This window comes from Sycon ciliatum, chromosome 2 (assembly GCF_964019385.1).
Source record: "Sycon ciliatum chromosome 2, ocSycCili1.1, whole genome shotgun sequence".
In the NCBI taxonomy this organism is placed as follows: Eukaryota; Metazoa; Porifera; class Calcarea; order Leucosolenida; family Sycettidae; genus Sycon; species Sycon ciliatum.
This window is the reverse complement of record NC_088644.1, coordinates 48637336-48650751: the sequence shown is the minus strand read 5'-3', so window position 1 is coordinate 48650751 and position 13416 is coordinate 48637336. Positions and strand designations below refer to the sequence as shown.

The 13416-nt window shown below is 48.5% G+C and overlaps 1 protein-coding gene and 1 long non-coding RNA gene across 2 annotated transcripts; one reads left to right on the top strand and one right to left on the bottom strand.

Moving 5' to 3' along the window:
• The first annotated feature begins 42 nt into the window (after nucleotides 1-42).
• Nucleotides 43-1693, top strand: LOC135810307 (uncharacterized). The gene is made up of 2 exons (XR_010552312.1): nucleotides 43-286; nucleotides 439-1693. It is a non-coding gene; the product is annotated as an uncharacterized LOC135810307 (long non-coding RNA).
• A 2666-nt stretch (nucleotides 1694-4359) lies between these two features.
• LOC135810306 (U1 small nuclear ribonucleoprotein A-like) lies at nucleotides 4360-11365 on the bottom strand. Its single transcript, XM_065323796.1, has 6 exons — nucleotides 11128-11365; nucleotides 9368-9540; nucleotides 8454-8583; nucleotides 7448-7549; nucleotides 5876-5954; nucleotides 4360-5182 (listed from the first exon to the last, which is right to left on the bottom strand). Exons 1-6 carry the CDS (start codon nucleotides 11189-11191, stop codon nucleotides 5023-5025), a joined length of 708 nt encoding a protein of 235 aa, XP_065179868.1. The 5' UTR covers nucleotides 11192-11365; the 3' UTR covers nucleotides 4360-5022.
• Nucleotides 11366-13416: the final 2051 nt, after the last annotated feature.

The window sequence follows — 13416 nt, the reverse complement described above, 5'->3', positions numbered from 1 at the left end:
ATAATAGACCGATCCCCTTATTATACTGGGTTCGAGCACGGGGGCAACCTCACTCGCGATCGAGCTAGTTTTTGAACGTGACAGCATCTTTGACAGTGTGTTTCAGGTTTGTTTTGGAATGTCTTCTGTTTAGTTCAAGTGGTTTGCGATGGCTTCGAGCGGTGCTGAACCTCCTGCTGGTAGGAGCAGAGTCTTCGAGAGAGACATGGACTGTGATGCAGCTGCAGGATTTTTTCAAGGCGCGGGAGAGAACGATCTCGGGCCACAAACAGGAGTTACTCCAGAGGTGAGTTTTTTTGTTGTTGGTATTATTCGAATCGCGAATCGTGTTGTGAGATTTATTTTGTGCCTAGGCTACAGCAGACCGTATTTCTTTCTCCTTGAGATCGGTGCTGAAGATAATAGTAACCTTTTTCTGGTCTGCCTTTTCCTCTCCAGAGCCATCTTCTATGAAGGTAACCGTGGTGCTGCGAAGTCACCAAGTCGCGATCGCGATCAGCAGCCCTGAAGTGGAAAAATCGATTTTCCAACGATCTGGTTGGACATCAGCCACTAAAGTACTTCTGATTTGCCTGTAGTGACAACAGCAGCCATCCTTGGACACCTTGCAAAGACAGGAAAAGCCACTGGTGGAAGCGACTGCTATGAGGTGACGATAGCAGTGGTGATCGCTGTTTTGTCAAGTCGAAGGGCTAGCCAACCCAGAGGAAGCATAAAAAAAAAACGATGAGCAGTGCGTGGTATTTGTTGAGCGTGAAGAGCTAGAGGAGGACAGTGCAAACACATGGAAGGAGTGGATGGTGTTTGAAGTGCTGTGTGCCGGCTGGTGGTGATGGTGGTCTTTGTAAGCATGTATTCGTGCTGCTTCTTGTGCTGGAACACTTCTCGCCCAGGAAGGCAGATTGCGTGCTCCCTGGCCCGCAGTCGGCAATGGGGCATTTGTTCCAGGAACATTACCCCAGAGCCAGTGATGAGTCGTACCTTTGAAAGATCGAAGCTTGCTGTTAATCGCAAGCGTAGCGCAGTGGATTGCTCCCTCTTCGAAGTACGATGGCCAAAGCTTGCCGCTGTCTGCAACAAAGTGTGTGTGCGGTTCTTTCGAACCTTTGAGTATGAATATACCCCCCCCCCCCCCCTCTCTCTCTCTCTCTTAGGAAGACTGCATGTTCAGAGTGAACTATTTTCTAGTATATTTAATGTGAGACGGGCTGTTTACGCCCAAGATCAAGATACAGTTTTTTTCTGTTTCTATACCTTCCTAATAAAATACATTGTGACAGAGCTTTCGGTCATACTCCGCTGTACTACATCTTCAACCCGCCACCACCATGCGCTCTTGGCCGAACTAATGCACGAAGCATAAACACACCAGCACAGCAAGGACACTTCCGTTGACAGATATTGTTTACGCCTCAAGACAGCTGTTTCGTTTCTTCGAGCTCATCGTTAGAGGAGGATAGTAGCAGGATATTAATGATGATATAATATAAGATGATAGACGGTTTATGGTCCGATATTGATGATTGGAGATCTAAGAAAGCAATGACAGTGATTGCGAAATGGATAATATTATCATGATTATATGCCAGTCTGGTAATGCGTTGTACTGGTGGACAGTATTGAAATCATCACTGCATTCGATGCAAATATTGGTATACCTTGGTTTCAGTATTGGAAAAAAAGAGTAAGAGAACCTGGTTGATTTGGTTGCATCTGCGACTGGCTACTGGGTGTTGTGATCAGCAATGTTACCATGGGAGAAAATACGAGCGCAAGGATCTGTTGGGTCTTGTTGTGCCGTGCCGGTGCGAGAACCCTAAGTGCATGGCAAAATAGAACTGTTTCATCCACAATGCAGAATATCTTGCGGTGCATGGCATCGATGACTGAACATCTCGCCAGCTCGCCCAAATGGGGATCATGCCCAAACGGAGGAACAAGACATCTTTCCAGCTCAGCTAGCTATATACCGTGAAACGGATGATTAACTTGTGCCACGCATGCCAGCTTCTGTTCCATTCGGCCCAGGCTTAGACACATCAATGCCAATAGCAGCTGATCCTCCATTACATGCTCATTGGCGATTTACGGCCACCTCCAACTGTATCCGCCGTCCCTCAGTTTCCGTCTTCGCAGATCTGGCGCGGCGCAGTACATTTTCTCGGCTAGGCTCAAAGGAGTCCCACAGAGCAGTCCAAACACCTGAAGGCAAACCAGTCAGAAACTGGAGCGGCTCAGAGTCTTTCTTTATGTTACTGTACGTAAGCTGTTTTTCGGCTTTCTTCACCCCAGTCCTCACATCGTCCAACTGCTCCACGAGACTCTGTACACGAGCTCTACTTGCTGCCAGCTCCTGATGCAGATGCTGCACTTCCATTACAGGACCAAACTGCACTAAGCCAGCTTCCTTTCCAACTCAAAGTACCGTTGCCTCTCAGCAAAATACTGGTTTGGGAGCATGGGGAGCTCGTGATGCAGACGCTGCACTTCCATGACCGAACTGCACTAGGCTCAGCAAATACTGTTTTGCGAGCATGGGGAGCAGGGCGTCCAGACTCCACTCTCTTGCGAAAAGCAAACCTGGTACCGTAGGACAGCTGTTCGGGTTCCTGGACTCATCCTGCCCTTGTAGAGCTGGGCAAAACGATTTCGATTTCGGGATCGAAATGATCGCTGCAACTATTCAGAGTGACCCTAAAACTACGCCCTTCCTCACGGGGCATAGCCTGGATCCGCTGCTCCAGGCCGCTGTGGCTCCACACGAGGAAAGGAGTGAAATGACTTGTTTGCATCGTCCTCCTGTTCTGACAGTGAGGAACGCAGCAATGATCCTGAGAAGGCATCCTGAAGTCGTAAAAAGGAAGACGTCTGAACAAAAACAAAACAGCTCAAATCAAAAGTCCTTGTGACATTTTTTGTAGACAGGCTTGCACTGCATGTAGATTTCGCGTGCTCTGCACTTCGCATGCGAGAAGTCGCGCACGGCCGAGGTGAGGTTGGTCGCGTGTGTGCAGCAGGATCCCACGCGACTGCGGAGTTGCCCCCTTGCTCGAACCCAGACAATAATAAGGGGATCGGTCTATTCGATTTCGGACTTGACCCCATTTTCTGGTTTGACATGTGGGACAGCGTGCCCGTCTCGAGGGCACGGCCGTGATAGCTGTGAGCGAAACAGGGTGCAAAATTTAATCACGCAGGGAGCTACTCATTAGTAGTCGGGGTAGACCTACTACTTGTACTAGTACTAAGTTACTGAGTACTAGTAGTGCAAACTGCACATCATGTCGGTGTAGAGGGGACGGCTCGATACCGGGACGTTTTGACAGCCAAATTTGTATAGACCCAAACCGATCATCAGCGTTGATTTTTCACTCGAAATATGTTTGTGGAAGGAAACTGGCATGTTGAAGTTTGCTCTGGGGCCAGAGTCAATCGAACTGAGCCACTCCTTTGTGTTGACCCATTGCCTCCAAGTTGCCCAATTTTTCGCTTCAAAAAAGTTCAAATCAGAGGTGGCTCCAAACCGGACACGTTTTAGAGTGCACGTCAAATTCACTCTGGGTCTGAAATTAGGTAATTGCTATCGCTCCACGACGGCCAGTACAGAGTAACAATAAGCCTTGTGTGTGCTTCCATTAGTTTTGATTGGTATGCGGTGCTTTATTGGTGAGAGGCGAGCCGCTGTTTACCTGCAACAAGAAGTTGATTTTTCGAAAGTCGTAAAACTCAAGTCGCAGTGCGAAGCAACACGTCAAAAACTCACCTGCTTGATATGGCGCTTCTGGTCATCGCAGAGCCATGAAATTTTGGCTCGGAGTATAACACATCGTAGTCTCACTGTGACATATGTTTTCTAATCAAAATACCAAGAGAGAAAGTGAATATTGAGTCCGTTCCGGTTTGCAACCGGTGTCCTATTTGAAACCGTCCCCTCTACATGCATAGGGCTACAGCTAGCTGAGTGTACTAAGCCTGGTCTTGTAATTGTTGTATTGCCTGTGTTGTGCGAGGTGAGCTTGGTGTTCAAGCAAGAAAGATCAGAGAACATGCATGATGGCATGGGTTCCCAGGACTCTCTGTTTATAAGCGAGCTAGGGAGTCATTTTTATTACAATACATGGTTGTATAGTGGGGAGGGACGCTCTGAGCGTGTGGACTGACCAATGCTCAAGTCGTATAGGACAGGAATCCAAAGACACGGACCCGTGAACAGGCACACACCGTCTCGTCTGAAGAGTGACACCTATTGGCCAAGAGTATGTAAATCGACACAAGTGCGGCCTCTGCAGCCAATGATTTGCCAAAACATATACGCACACACCTCGACCACACAAGCAGCCAGTTCATTCCAAACATCGATGGCGGAGGGCGCTATCATCATTACAATCAAACATCCCAAAAGTGCCTACTAAGTACAGGAGCTGAAAAGAAAACTATTGAAAAGCAAACGGTAGACGGAAGCGCCCAGGCATCGGCAACATGGCACTAGACGCTTCCACACCCCACAAACAGACAATATTACTGCATTCAAAAAAGAAAGAAAAAAGACAGGGCATATCATACAAAAGATGCTATGTACAAGAGGAAGAACACGATGTTGTGGGTTCAAGAAATGGATCAGATCAGAGAACGCACAAGAGGAAGACTTAAATACACGGTTCCGGGTTTGAGCACCCACAGCAGGGCAATCGGTGATTATGACATCGACCAGGTGCAGGCCACAGCGTCAGCAGGAAGAAAAAGCCATGCAGCTGACGAGGCCGACAACACCAGGCAACGGAGACACATGCCAGTCTCGGCCAATCCCCGCTGTGCCGTGGCGAAAAAGTGTGTAAGATCCCAGCCGGTGCTCGACATTGCTTCTGCCCGGTAGCTCTAAACCGACTCAGCATGGAAAGCTGCGAGGCAGTCGGACCCAATTGTTACTGCTACTTCAACTCATGCTCCCTCCTTCGGCCTGCCAGCAGACACACTAACTACAGTAGGACGAGACGCGGTCATTACCAGCGACGACGTTGCTGCTCACTTCTTGGCAAACTCAACCTTCATCTGGTGTGTTGGTGATATCTTGAAGCCCTGAAGAGCGTCGCGTGCCGTCGACGCGTCCTCGTCATTCTGGAAGTCGACAAACGCAATGTCATTACGACCTTCGATGAGGCGGACGTTTTCGTAGCCGGGAAACCTGCGCGTAGCGGTAAAGAAACAAACACACACACGAACACACATGCATGCACATCACACACATGCATGCACATCACACACACACACACGCACACGAACACACACACACACATACACATCGATTGGCCAAGCAGTCAGGTAATAGAGGTCACGAGAAAGACATCAGGCGGTATGCTCTGCATGGAGCGGCACACCAGCCCTTCCAATGCAACTTCATATAAACACGTCAACTGGTGATGTAATCGCGTAACCTCTGTACTGGGATTGGAAAACAATTCAAAATATCCTCTGCATCCCAGTGGTGAAACCTAATTAATATCCTAACACAACTTCATGGAATACTAGTACATATACCAGGACAGCGGGGAATAACTGCAGTAAGATAAGCAAGCGGGCTCGTGTACGAGTGTATGATAGAGAGAGAGAGTGAGTGAGAGAGATAGAGTGAGAGAGAAAGAATGTGTGTGCGTGTGTGTGTGTGTGCGCGCGCGCGCACGAGAGAGAGAGAGAGAGAGAGAGTGAGTGAGAGAGAAAGAATGTGTGTGTGTGCGTGCGCGCGCACGAGAGAGAGAGAGAGAGAGAGACACACACACACACACACGCACACACGCACACACACACACACACAGACAGACGCGAAGAAGGCAAGGCACAACCGCAACAATCCAGCAACACACTCCAGTTGATCACTTACTGCTGAAAGAGAAGTCTAAGCATGTCCGCATTGGTCTCATGGGGCAGGTTGCTGCAGAACAAGACCTTATTCGGTTTGCCTGTGATGACAAACATGCAAACATACACGGCAAAGAAAGAAATGAGGCGTGGAGAGGACACGGATCGTGCAAGTAAACTCAGTAAAGCATAAGCAAGGCAAATAGCTACGGTAGGTGACACAACTAGGCATAGACACAACACACTACAGTTCATTCCAAAACTATAGACGCGTAGGGTTTTTGAAATATTTCAAATTTGGCTGGAACTTTTTGAGAATAGTTTTCGGAATATTGCTCAGGATCGCTCCACAATTACTCTCATATAGTTTCTAAACGATTGGATAACAGACGCCCAATTTGGAAAAATTTGTGCACAAAGTGATCACAGATTTGATGTGGTATAGATGCTAGCATAACGGTTTTTGCCTAGGTACGCGTCTATAGTTTTGAAATGGACTGTAAGGGTTTCCAGCCGTTCTGTGCCACCGTGGACTGGAGCATTTCACACTGCATATACAATAGGCGCTTGGTGCAATCCGACCCTAAGTGCATGTCTGGCGCCCTCAGCTGGTGCTGCCGTTGACGCCCCGGAAGTGGTACGAATGCGGCTGCAGGTACAAATGTACAGACGCAATGGTGTAATCTAAACTGGACCAGGGCACCAGCTTTGCACTTTGGGTCAGATTTTCCTGAGTGCAACTGTACACACAGTATTTGGTGGTGGTGACAGTCCATTTTTTCTTCAGACTTTTACCGCTTGCGTCATTCCCTCAAACCAGTGTACAGTGCTTGGTACTAAGCATTTCACAGTTCGCGTCAGACTGGGCTAGAGGCCGAGTTTTCCGCATCCGTAGGAATGCCACCAACCTTCAAGGGTCAAGGCGCAGATGCAGCTCCTAAAGCGGAGGGAAGTGAGTAGATCAGCTCACCAGCAAGTGGTCAAAGACCGAAAACGCCATTCACTGCATCCATGTTTTCCTCGTGCCAGGCCACGAGTTCCCAAATTAGCTTGGTATACTGGCGTGATATTACGTTGAAGGATGTGCCAATACTGCGGGTACAGAGGATATGCATGTGTAATTCCTCTGCTGTTGTGTATACATCATGTAGTGCAGGACAATGTACACGCAAGCATTAGGGGTTATACTTCAGTCGCTTTCACACAGTGAGTGAGTTCGATTATGCACTTGAATCGATTCATGAATCCATTCGCATGCATTCAAGTCGTTCGACTTTCACGTCATGAGCCCTGGAATCGATTCAGAATCCATTTACTCTATTCACATGGGGTGATGTGAATAGCGCGAATCGATTCGTCCGCGTGCATAATCGAACGCACTCACTGTGGATCGTGTGTGTGGATGCATGCATGCGTGGGTGTGGGTAGGGGAGATAGAGATAGATAGGTAGAGAGAGAGAGAGAGATAGATAGATAGGTAGAGAGAGAGATAGATAGGTAGAGAGAGAGAGAGAGAGAGAGAGAGAGAGAGAGAGAGAGAGAGAGAGAGAGAGAGAGAGAGAGAGAGAGAGAGAGAGAGAGAGTGAGTGGTCACCTTTCTCAGACGGTGCTGATGATGCTCCTGCTGCTGCTGCTGCAGGTGGTGCTGGTGTTGCAGCTGCTGCCGTACTTGTCTTGGCCTTCTTCGCTGGTTTACCTGTAGAAGAGCGCGAGAACACACACAGACATCCTGCTGAGTATGGTGACTTGGAGACACACCCAGGTGTAGGCGGGTCCCGCATTTTAGAGCTGTCAACAGGCAAGTGCCCACGCACAGCCCGCTAGCGAGACAGCCAGCCAGCCAGCCAGACAGCCAGGCAGTCAAGCAGGAGCTTGATTCTCTAAACGCTGATACGCCAGCAAAGGTTCAGCTCGAAAATCCATAATGCACAACAGAAGCGGGACCCACACAGCAGGAGCTAGTCTTGATGACGATTAATGTTAACGTTTCGACAATAAGCCCGTTGCGCAATGACGTAATTTGTACCATGAACACTCCACACAGCCACCTGGGCATGGTCTTCTGGGGTGTTGAACAGTGCATTGCTGATCCCAGTGTACTCACATAACACCCCACACAGCCACCTGGGCATGGTCGTCTGGGGTGTTGAACAGTGCATTGCTGATCCCAGCGTACTCACATAACACCCCACACAGCCACCTGGACATGGTCGTCTGGGGGTGTTGAACAGTGCATTGCTGATCCCAGCGATTTTGTGACCAAAACTCAGGGAGGGGCTCATACTCTGGACAATACGGTAGCACTTTCACGCCCTACGTGAAGGTGATACTAGTACTAGTAGTGCTGTGAAAAAGGGGATAGATGTCTGGATAAATCAGAATGTGGGAAATAGAGCACGGCGTGGAGAGGTGGACAGTTTCAAATCAGATGTCTGGATTTTGTGACAAAAAACATCTGGGTGCGGCTTATTCCGGAAAATACGGTAGCACGTTCAAGCCCTACATGAAAGGTGATAGTGAGGAAAGGGCATACACTGGAGTACCTCTCCTCACAAAGGTGATAGTGAGGAAAGGGCATACACTGGAGTACCTCTCCTCACCTGCATCATCACCCGCTGCTGCTTTTCTCTTCTCTCTCGCAACTCTCTTCTTCTCCTCTGTTGTCATACCGGGCGTCTCGTTGTGAAAGCGGTAGTGCGCCTTTGAGCGCGTACGAGCGTACGCCAGTCTCTGTAAGCGATGACACAACACAAACAAACACAGACACCACTGTCAATCAATGAATCCTGCCAAAAATGCCAAGTGCCGCTGAAATGCGTGAAACTTAAAGGTACAGGCCTGCGCTGAGCAGTCTGCTGGTGCAGCACGCATGTACGTATGCACTGCTGCCCAGTGGCCCAGTGGGTAGCCCCATTAGTAGCAGCACATTGCTAGATGTAGATGTATCAGCTCAGCCCTCATACTATAGTACTATGCCTACATGTGCTATGGGATGTCAATGCCGCAGCACTGACGAAAGGTTTCAGCAGGGAGAAAACAAAAACAAAATGGCGGCTCACTCGAAAGATGGAGATAGAATGTGTGAGATGTCCGGCGTTTGCTGACCGCCATTTTATATTCATAGGCTTTTCATATACTTGTAAACACTTCCATTCCTCGAACAGGCTCTCAGCTGCAAGATGACTGAAAGGATTGGCAGTCCTTTCATTCGTTTCGTGCAGCTGAGAGCCTGTTCGGAGAATGCAGGTGTTCACAAGTGGAAGAAAAAAACGCTGCGGTGGAGTTGGAGAGTTCTTAGGAAAGGCTTTTCAGACATCAGATCATTACATTACAGTCGGGCGCCGAAGAATGACCAGGCTAGAATTTCATAAAGCACCGCATACCAATGCATACACGGCGACTCAACTGCGCATAGACGCAATACATGAAGATCATAACGGTCTAGGCTAGGAGGCTGACCCCCCCCCCCCAGTTCTTCGACGACCAACTGTACTGTATACTAGTGAACACTGACCATGGGTTGGTCGTAGAAGTTGAAGTTTTCCAACGAGCGGAGAGCGTTGGTGGCGCTGGAAATGTCGCGGTACACAACAAACGCCTGGCCGCGCATCTTCTGCGTCTTCAGTGCCACGACGTCAAGAATGGGACCAAACTGAGAGAAGAGGTAGTAGAGAGAGCGGCGGAGCTCTGGAAAAGAAAACAACAGAAATGACGACGACGACAGCAGCAACAACAACAAAGAAGGTGACAATATTCATCAATTTCAGTTATTTAATAAGGCTATTTAAAACACCTGAAGAAAACTCCTGCCTGTCATGACAGGGATTGGAGGCAGGGATCATGATGATAGGTCAGCACTGAACTACACTCACCATTACTAGTATGTCATGCTGTAGCCATTACCATAAAGCTAGATAATAAAAGAGGGAGGCAGCGGTCATTAATACAAAGAACATTGTCCCCCCCCCCCCCCCCCCTAAAAAGCAGCAACAGAAGCGGTGCCTGAAGAGTGAAGTCGCGTGTGTAATGGTCCTGCCCCCCCCCCCCCCCCCCCCCCAGACGCACACTGTGCAGTCCTGGCTTTACCCCCTCCGCAACGCACATGACAGCATTGTCTGCCAAACGATCTGGGTCGAGTTGCTGCCATGATTCAGCATCGCCAGATACGAGTGTGGACTGACCTAGAGTACATGGGCTGTTTGCTTCGTCCCAGTCCGGAATCTCTAGACTCAACAGGAGTATGCACGCAAGCTAGTTTGCCTGAAACTTGCGCAGTTGTGCGGCAGAGTTACCAGGAGTGTTCACTGCATCCACCATGATTGTTTTCGAATTTTCTCAGGCTGGACTGAAGCAGTCGATTGCTTCCTGAATCAGATCACGGACAGCTGTGTTACGTACTGTAATTTCCAGGGTCTGAGGAATGTATGGGAATTAGATGCTCTCTCTCTCTCTCTCTCTCTCTCTCTCTCTCTCTCTCTCTCTCTCTCTCTCTCTCTCTCTCTCTCCCCTCTCTCACCGTGGAAGCAAACTGTCACATTCAGTTTGTATGGGATTGCATGAAATAAATGTTTGGTGTATACCGTAGTCATGGAAGCCACAGGGGGCGATTTCAGAGTGATCCTTGCGTAAAAAATGTGTGGGCCTGACCGCGGACATAAGGTACTCAGTAAATGATGACGAGTGATGCTCCGTCAAGCAATGAACTCTGGTTTGAGTGCGTTTTGTTCTACAATGCTGCTCAAAGAAATCCAATCACATGGGTCAAGCTTGCGAAATACACCAGATCAGAAAACCAGTGTAGGCAGGCCTAGGGCTACACAGCGCCCAGCGTGGTACTGACTTGAACGGTCGGATTTCATTGAACAGCACTGTGTAGTTTTCACTCTACTGCTATACAGCATTTAAATGGTGTACTAGTACGGGGGGGGGGGGGAGGGGGGGGGGGACATATTTCGAAATCCCCTTATCATTAGGATGCCAAGTCTTGTGCAGGAAAATTAAACAAAACAACTTTGCACCATAACTCCATTCACTGGCAGTATCTAGGAAGCTGAATGTGGGTTCAATGCCCCATTTTTGTCCATCTGGGCATGTACGCCTACAATACACTCTGTATTTTGCCTCTCAAAAATATCTACAAAAAGCCCAATCCTCGAAAATGGAATATTACTGTGCGTGAAATTCCGAGGCCAGTCATGAACATAACATTTGTATTAGAAGGGGAACATGTGTAGCGAAATCACTCTCTACAAGCGAAACTGATGGAACTCTTACCATCTTTCTTGATTTTCTCGTTCAGATTTCGAACGTACAAACTCTGATTCGGAGGGTTCTCCATACTCCTTTACCGCTTCAAGCAAAATAAAATACTACACTACGTCGAGATGCAGCCTCAAACCCTCATTTTAGTTTACCAAACTTTGAGGCCAGAAATTAGAAGCAGCGTGCTGTTTCAGGCAAACTACGATTCGTATTCAACAAAATTGTTATCAAGGAATTTTCTCAGAAAGCGAAGAAAAAGCAGGCGACCAAATTTTTGCGCTCTTCGAACGCTCGGCTGTATGCAGTGGCTATGGCAACAATGGCGCGGGGGGCATGCAGTTGGCATGACGTCATGCATCGAGTGGAAAACATTCAAAAATTAATTCCCTTTTTCATGCGATAGATTACAGATCGTCAGAGCTAGAGGCTGCTTGCATTTTTTGACATTTTGTCCAGATTTGTGTCTCCATATTCTTGGCGAAGACAATCGTTGCGGTGCTGTATGTTGAGGACTTGATGAAACAGCAGCTGAACTGGCGAGGCGTTGGAACACTGCTGAATGCCCGGTCAATTGTAGGCGAACTGACGTTACTTTTGCAGGATTCGGAAAGAAAGAAAAAAACTGCTCAAATTCACTGCAAACATGGCCTCGGTCCAGACGACTACAATAACTGTTGTACACATGTAGCAAGAGTACATGAAAACCAGAGTGTGCAGCTTGGGGCCTTTTCTGCTATGGGTGTCTGTCACGGCGAAATTCCGCGATTACATCATATTTGGCCCAGATCTGAGGCGGGAAATGGCGTAGTGCGTACAACTGAGCTGCAGTTGTGCAGAAAGAGACCTGCTTGAATAGACCCTTTGCACAATAAGCGAGAGGGGTCGAGACGGGGCATGCTGTGCACGCGCTGCACACTTGGCATGCAACCAGCATGCATGGTTTGCTGCAGCTCGTGATAAAGTTTCCTGTGACAGGCTGTGTTTTCACGGTCCTGACGCGATGTTCATGTATGTACTTCCCAGCCTTTTTCATTTGAAGTTTTTTTAGTTCTGAAGGAAGAAGTTCCGAAATGCTTTCCAAGGACCACTGTTGCGTTCTTGTTTGCAGCAACCGTCATCCCTAGTGGCTAGTCTAAGAAACCCACTTGTCTTTCCATGCATTCCCTGGCTATGCTGGCATTCCACACTCTTGAATCCTCGCTATCTGGCGAGAAGAGGGCCGCAGTTTGCTGCGACATCGTTACCCACAGTGCTGTGCTCGGAACACTTTGTCGATGACGACTTTCATCCTTGCTTTTGCGAAGACGCTGAACGCCCTGCCAAGAGACTCTGGAGCCTGAGAAAAAGGCATGACCCATTCCTGTCTTTGCGGGGAAGATCGACTGCTTGCTGGCGCTGCTTGAGCTGCTGATGTTGAAGTGCAGAGCGACGCAGCCTCATCGCTCAGGTGTGCGGAGAAAGTCATCTGAGTTCGAGCTGTGGCTGTGTGCACGATATGACAGACTTTCACATTATGCACATAGCCACCAAAGTAAAACTCATGGACACTATCCACGGGCTTCTTCACTAGTACTACTCCATCAGCTCCCTAGCCCTCTTCCCTGTCGTCGGCGACTTGCCCCTGCGTTGGAGATGAGCACGCATGGTGTGGCACTCACTCTGGGAAACAGAAGTTCATCACTCATCCACTCGGACGCATGACAAAGTTGGGCATGATGAAGGTACACTCGAGGAAGACTGGTGCCCCTCTTAGTTCTAGGAGCATCAGGGTTCTGCATAGAGAAGCGTTCTCTACATCGACAGAGGAGAGAAGGTAGAGAAAATAGAAATAAATTTCAATCTACAGTAATCCGAAATATCCACTGACTGCGGAAAACTTACCGCTCCAATAACTCCTTCTTTTTCAAGACAGATACGCACTCTCATTCAGCAGAAAACTGTTCAGTTCCTTCACAGACCATTCTTTATTTGACAGCTCCTCCAAGGGTTCCACAGCCATCGATGGCAAACCACTCGACACTCTCTCCTCCATCTCCAAAATGGAAAAATACAGTGTTTCACCATGCTCAACAACTGATACTCTGCACAAAAATCGAAGAGGATGCCCCGTCTCGGATCACGTGACCGTTATTGTGCAAAGGGTCTATCCTGCTTGTACGCACTACATCACTAAAATGATGTAATCACGGAATTTCGCCGTGACAGCAACCCATCCGAGCTGCACACTCTGGTTTTCATGTACTCTTGCATGTAGTCATACAGTACGGAGGTTATGCGAATGAGGTCATCAGGTCATGGCGT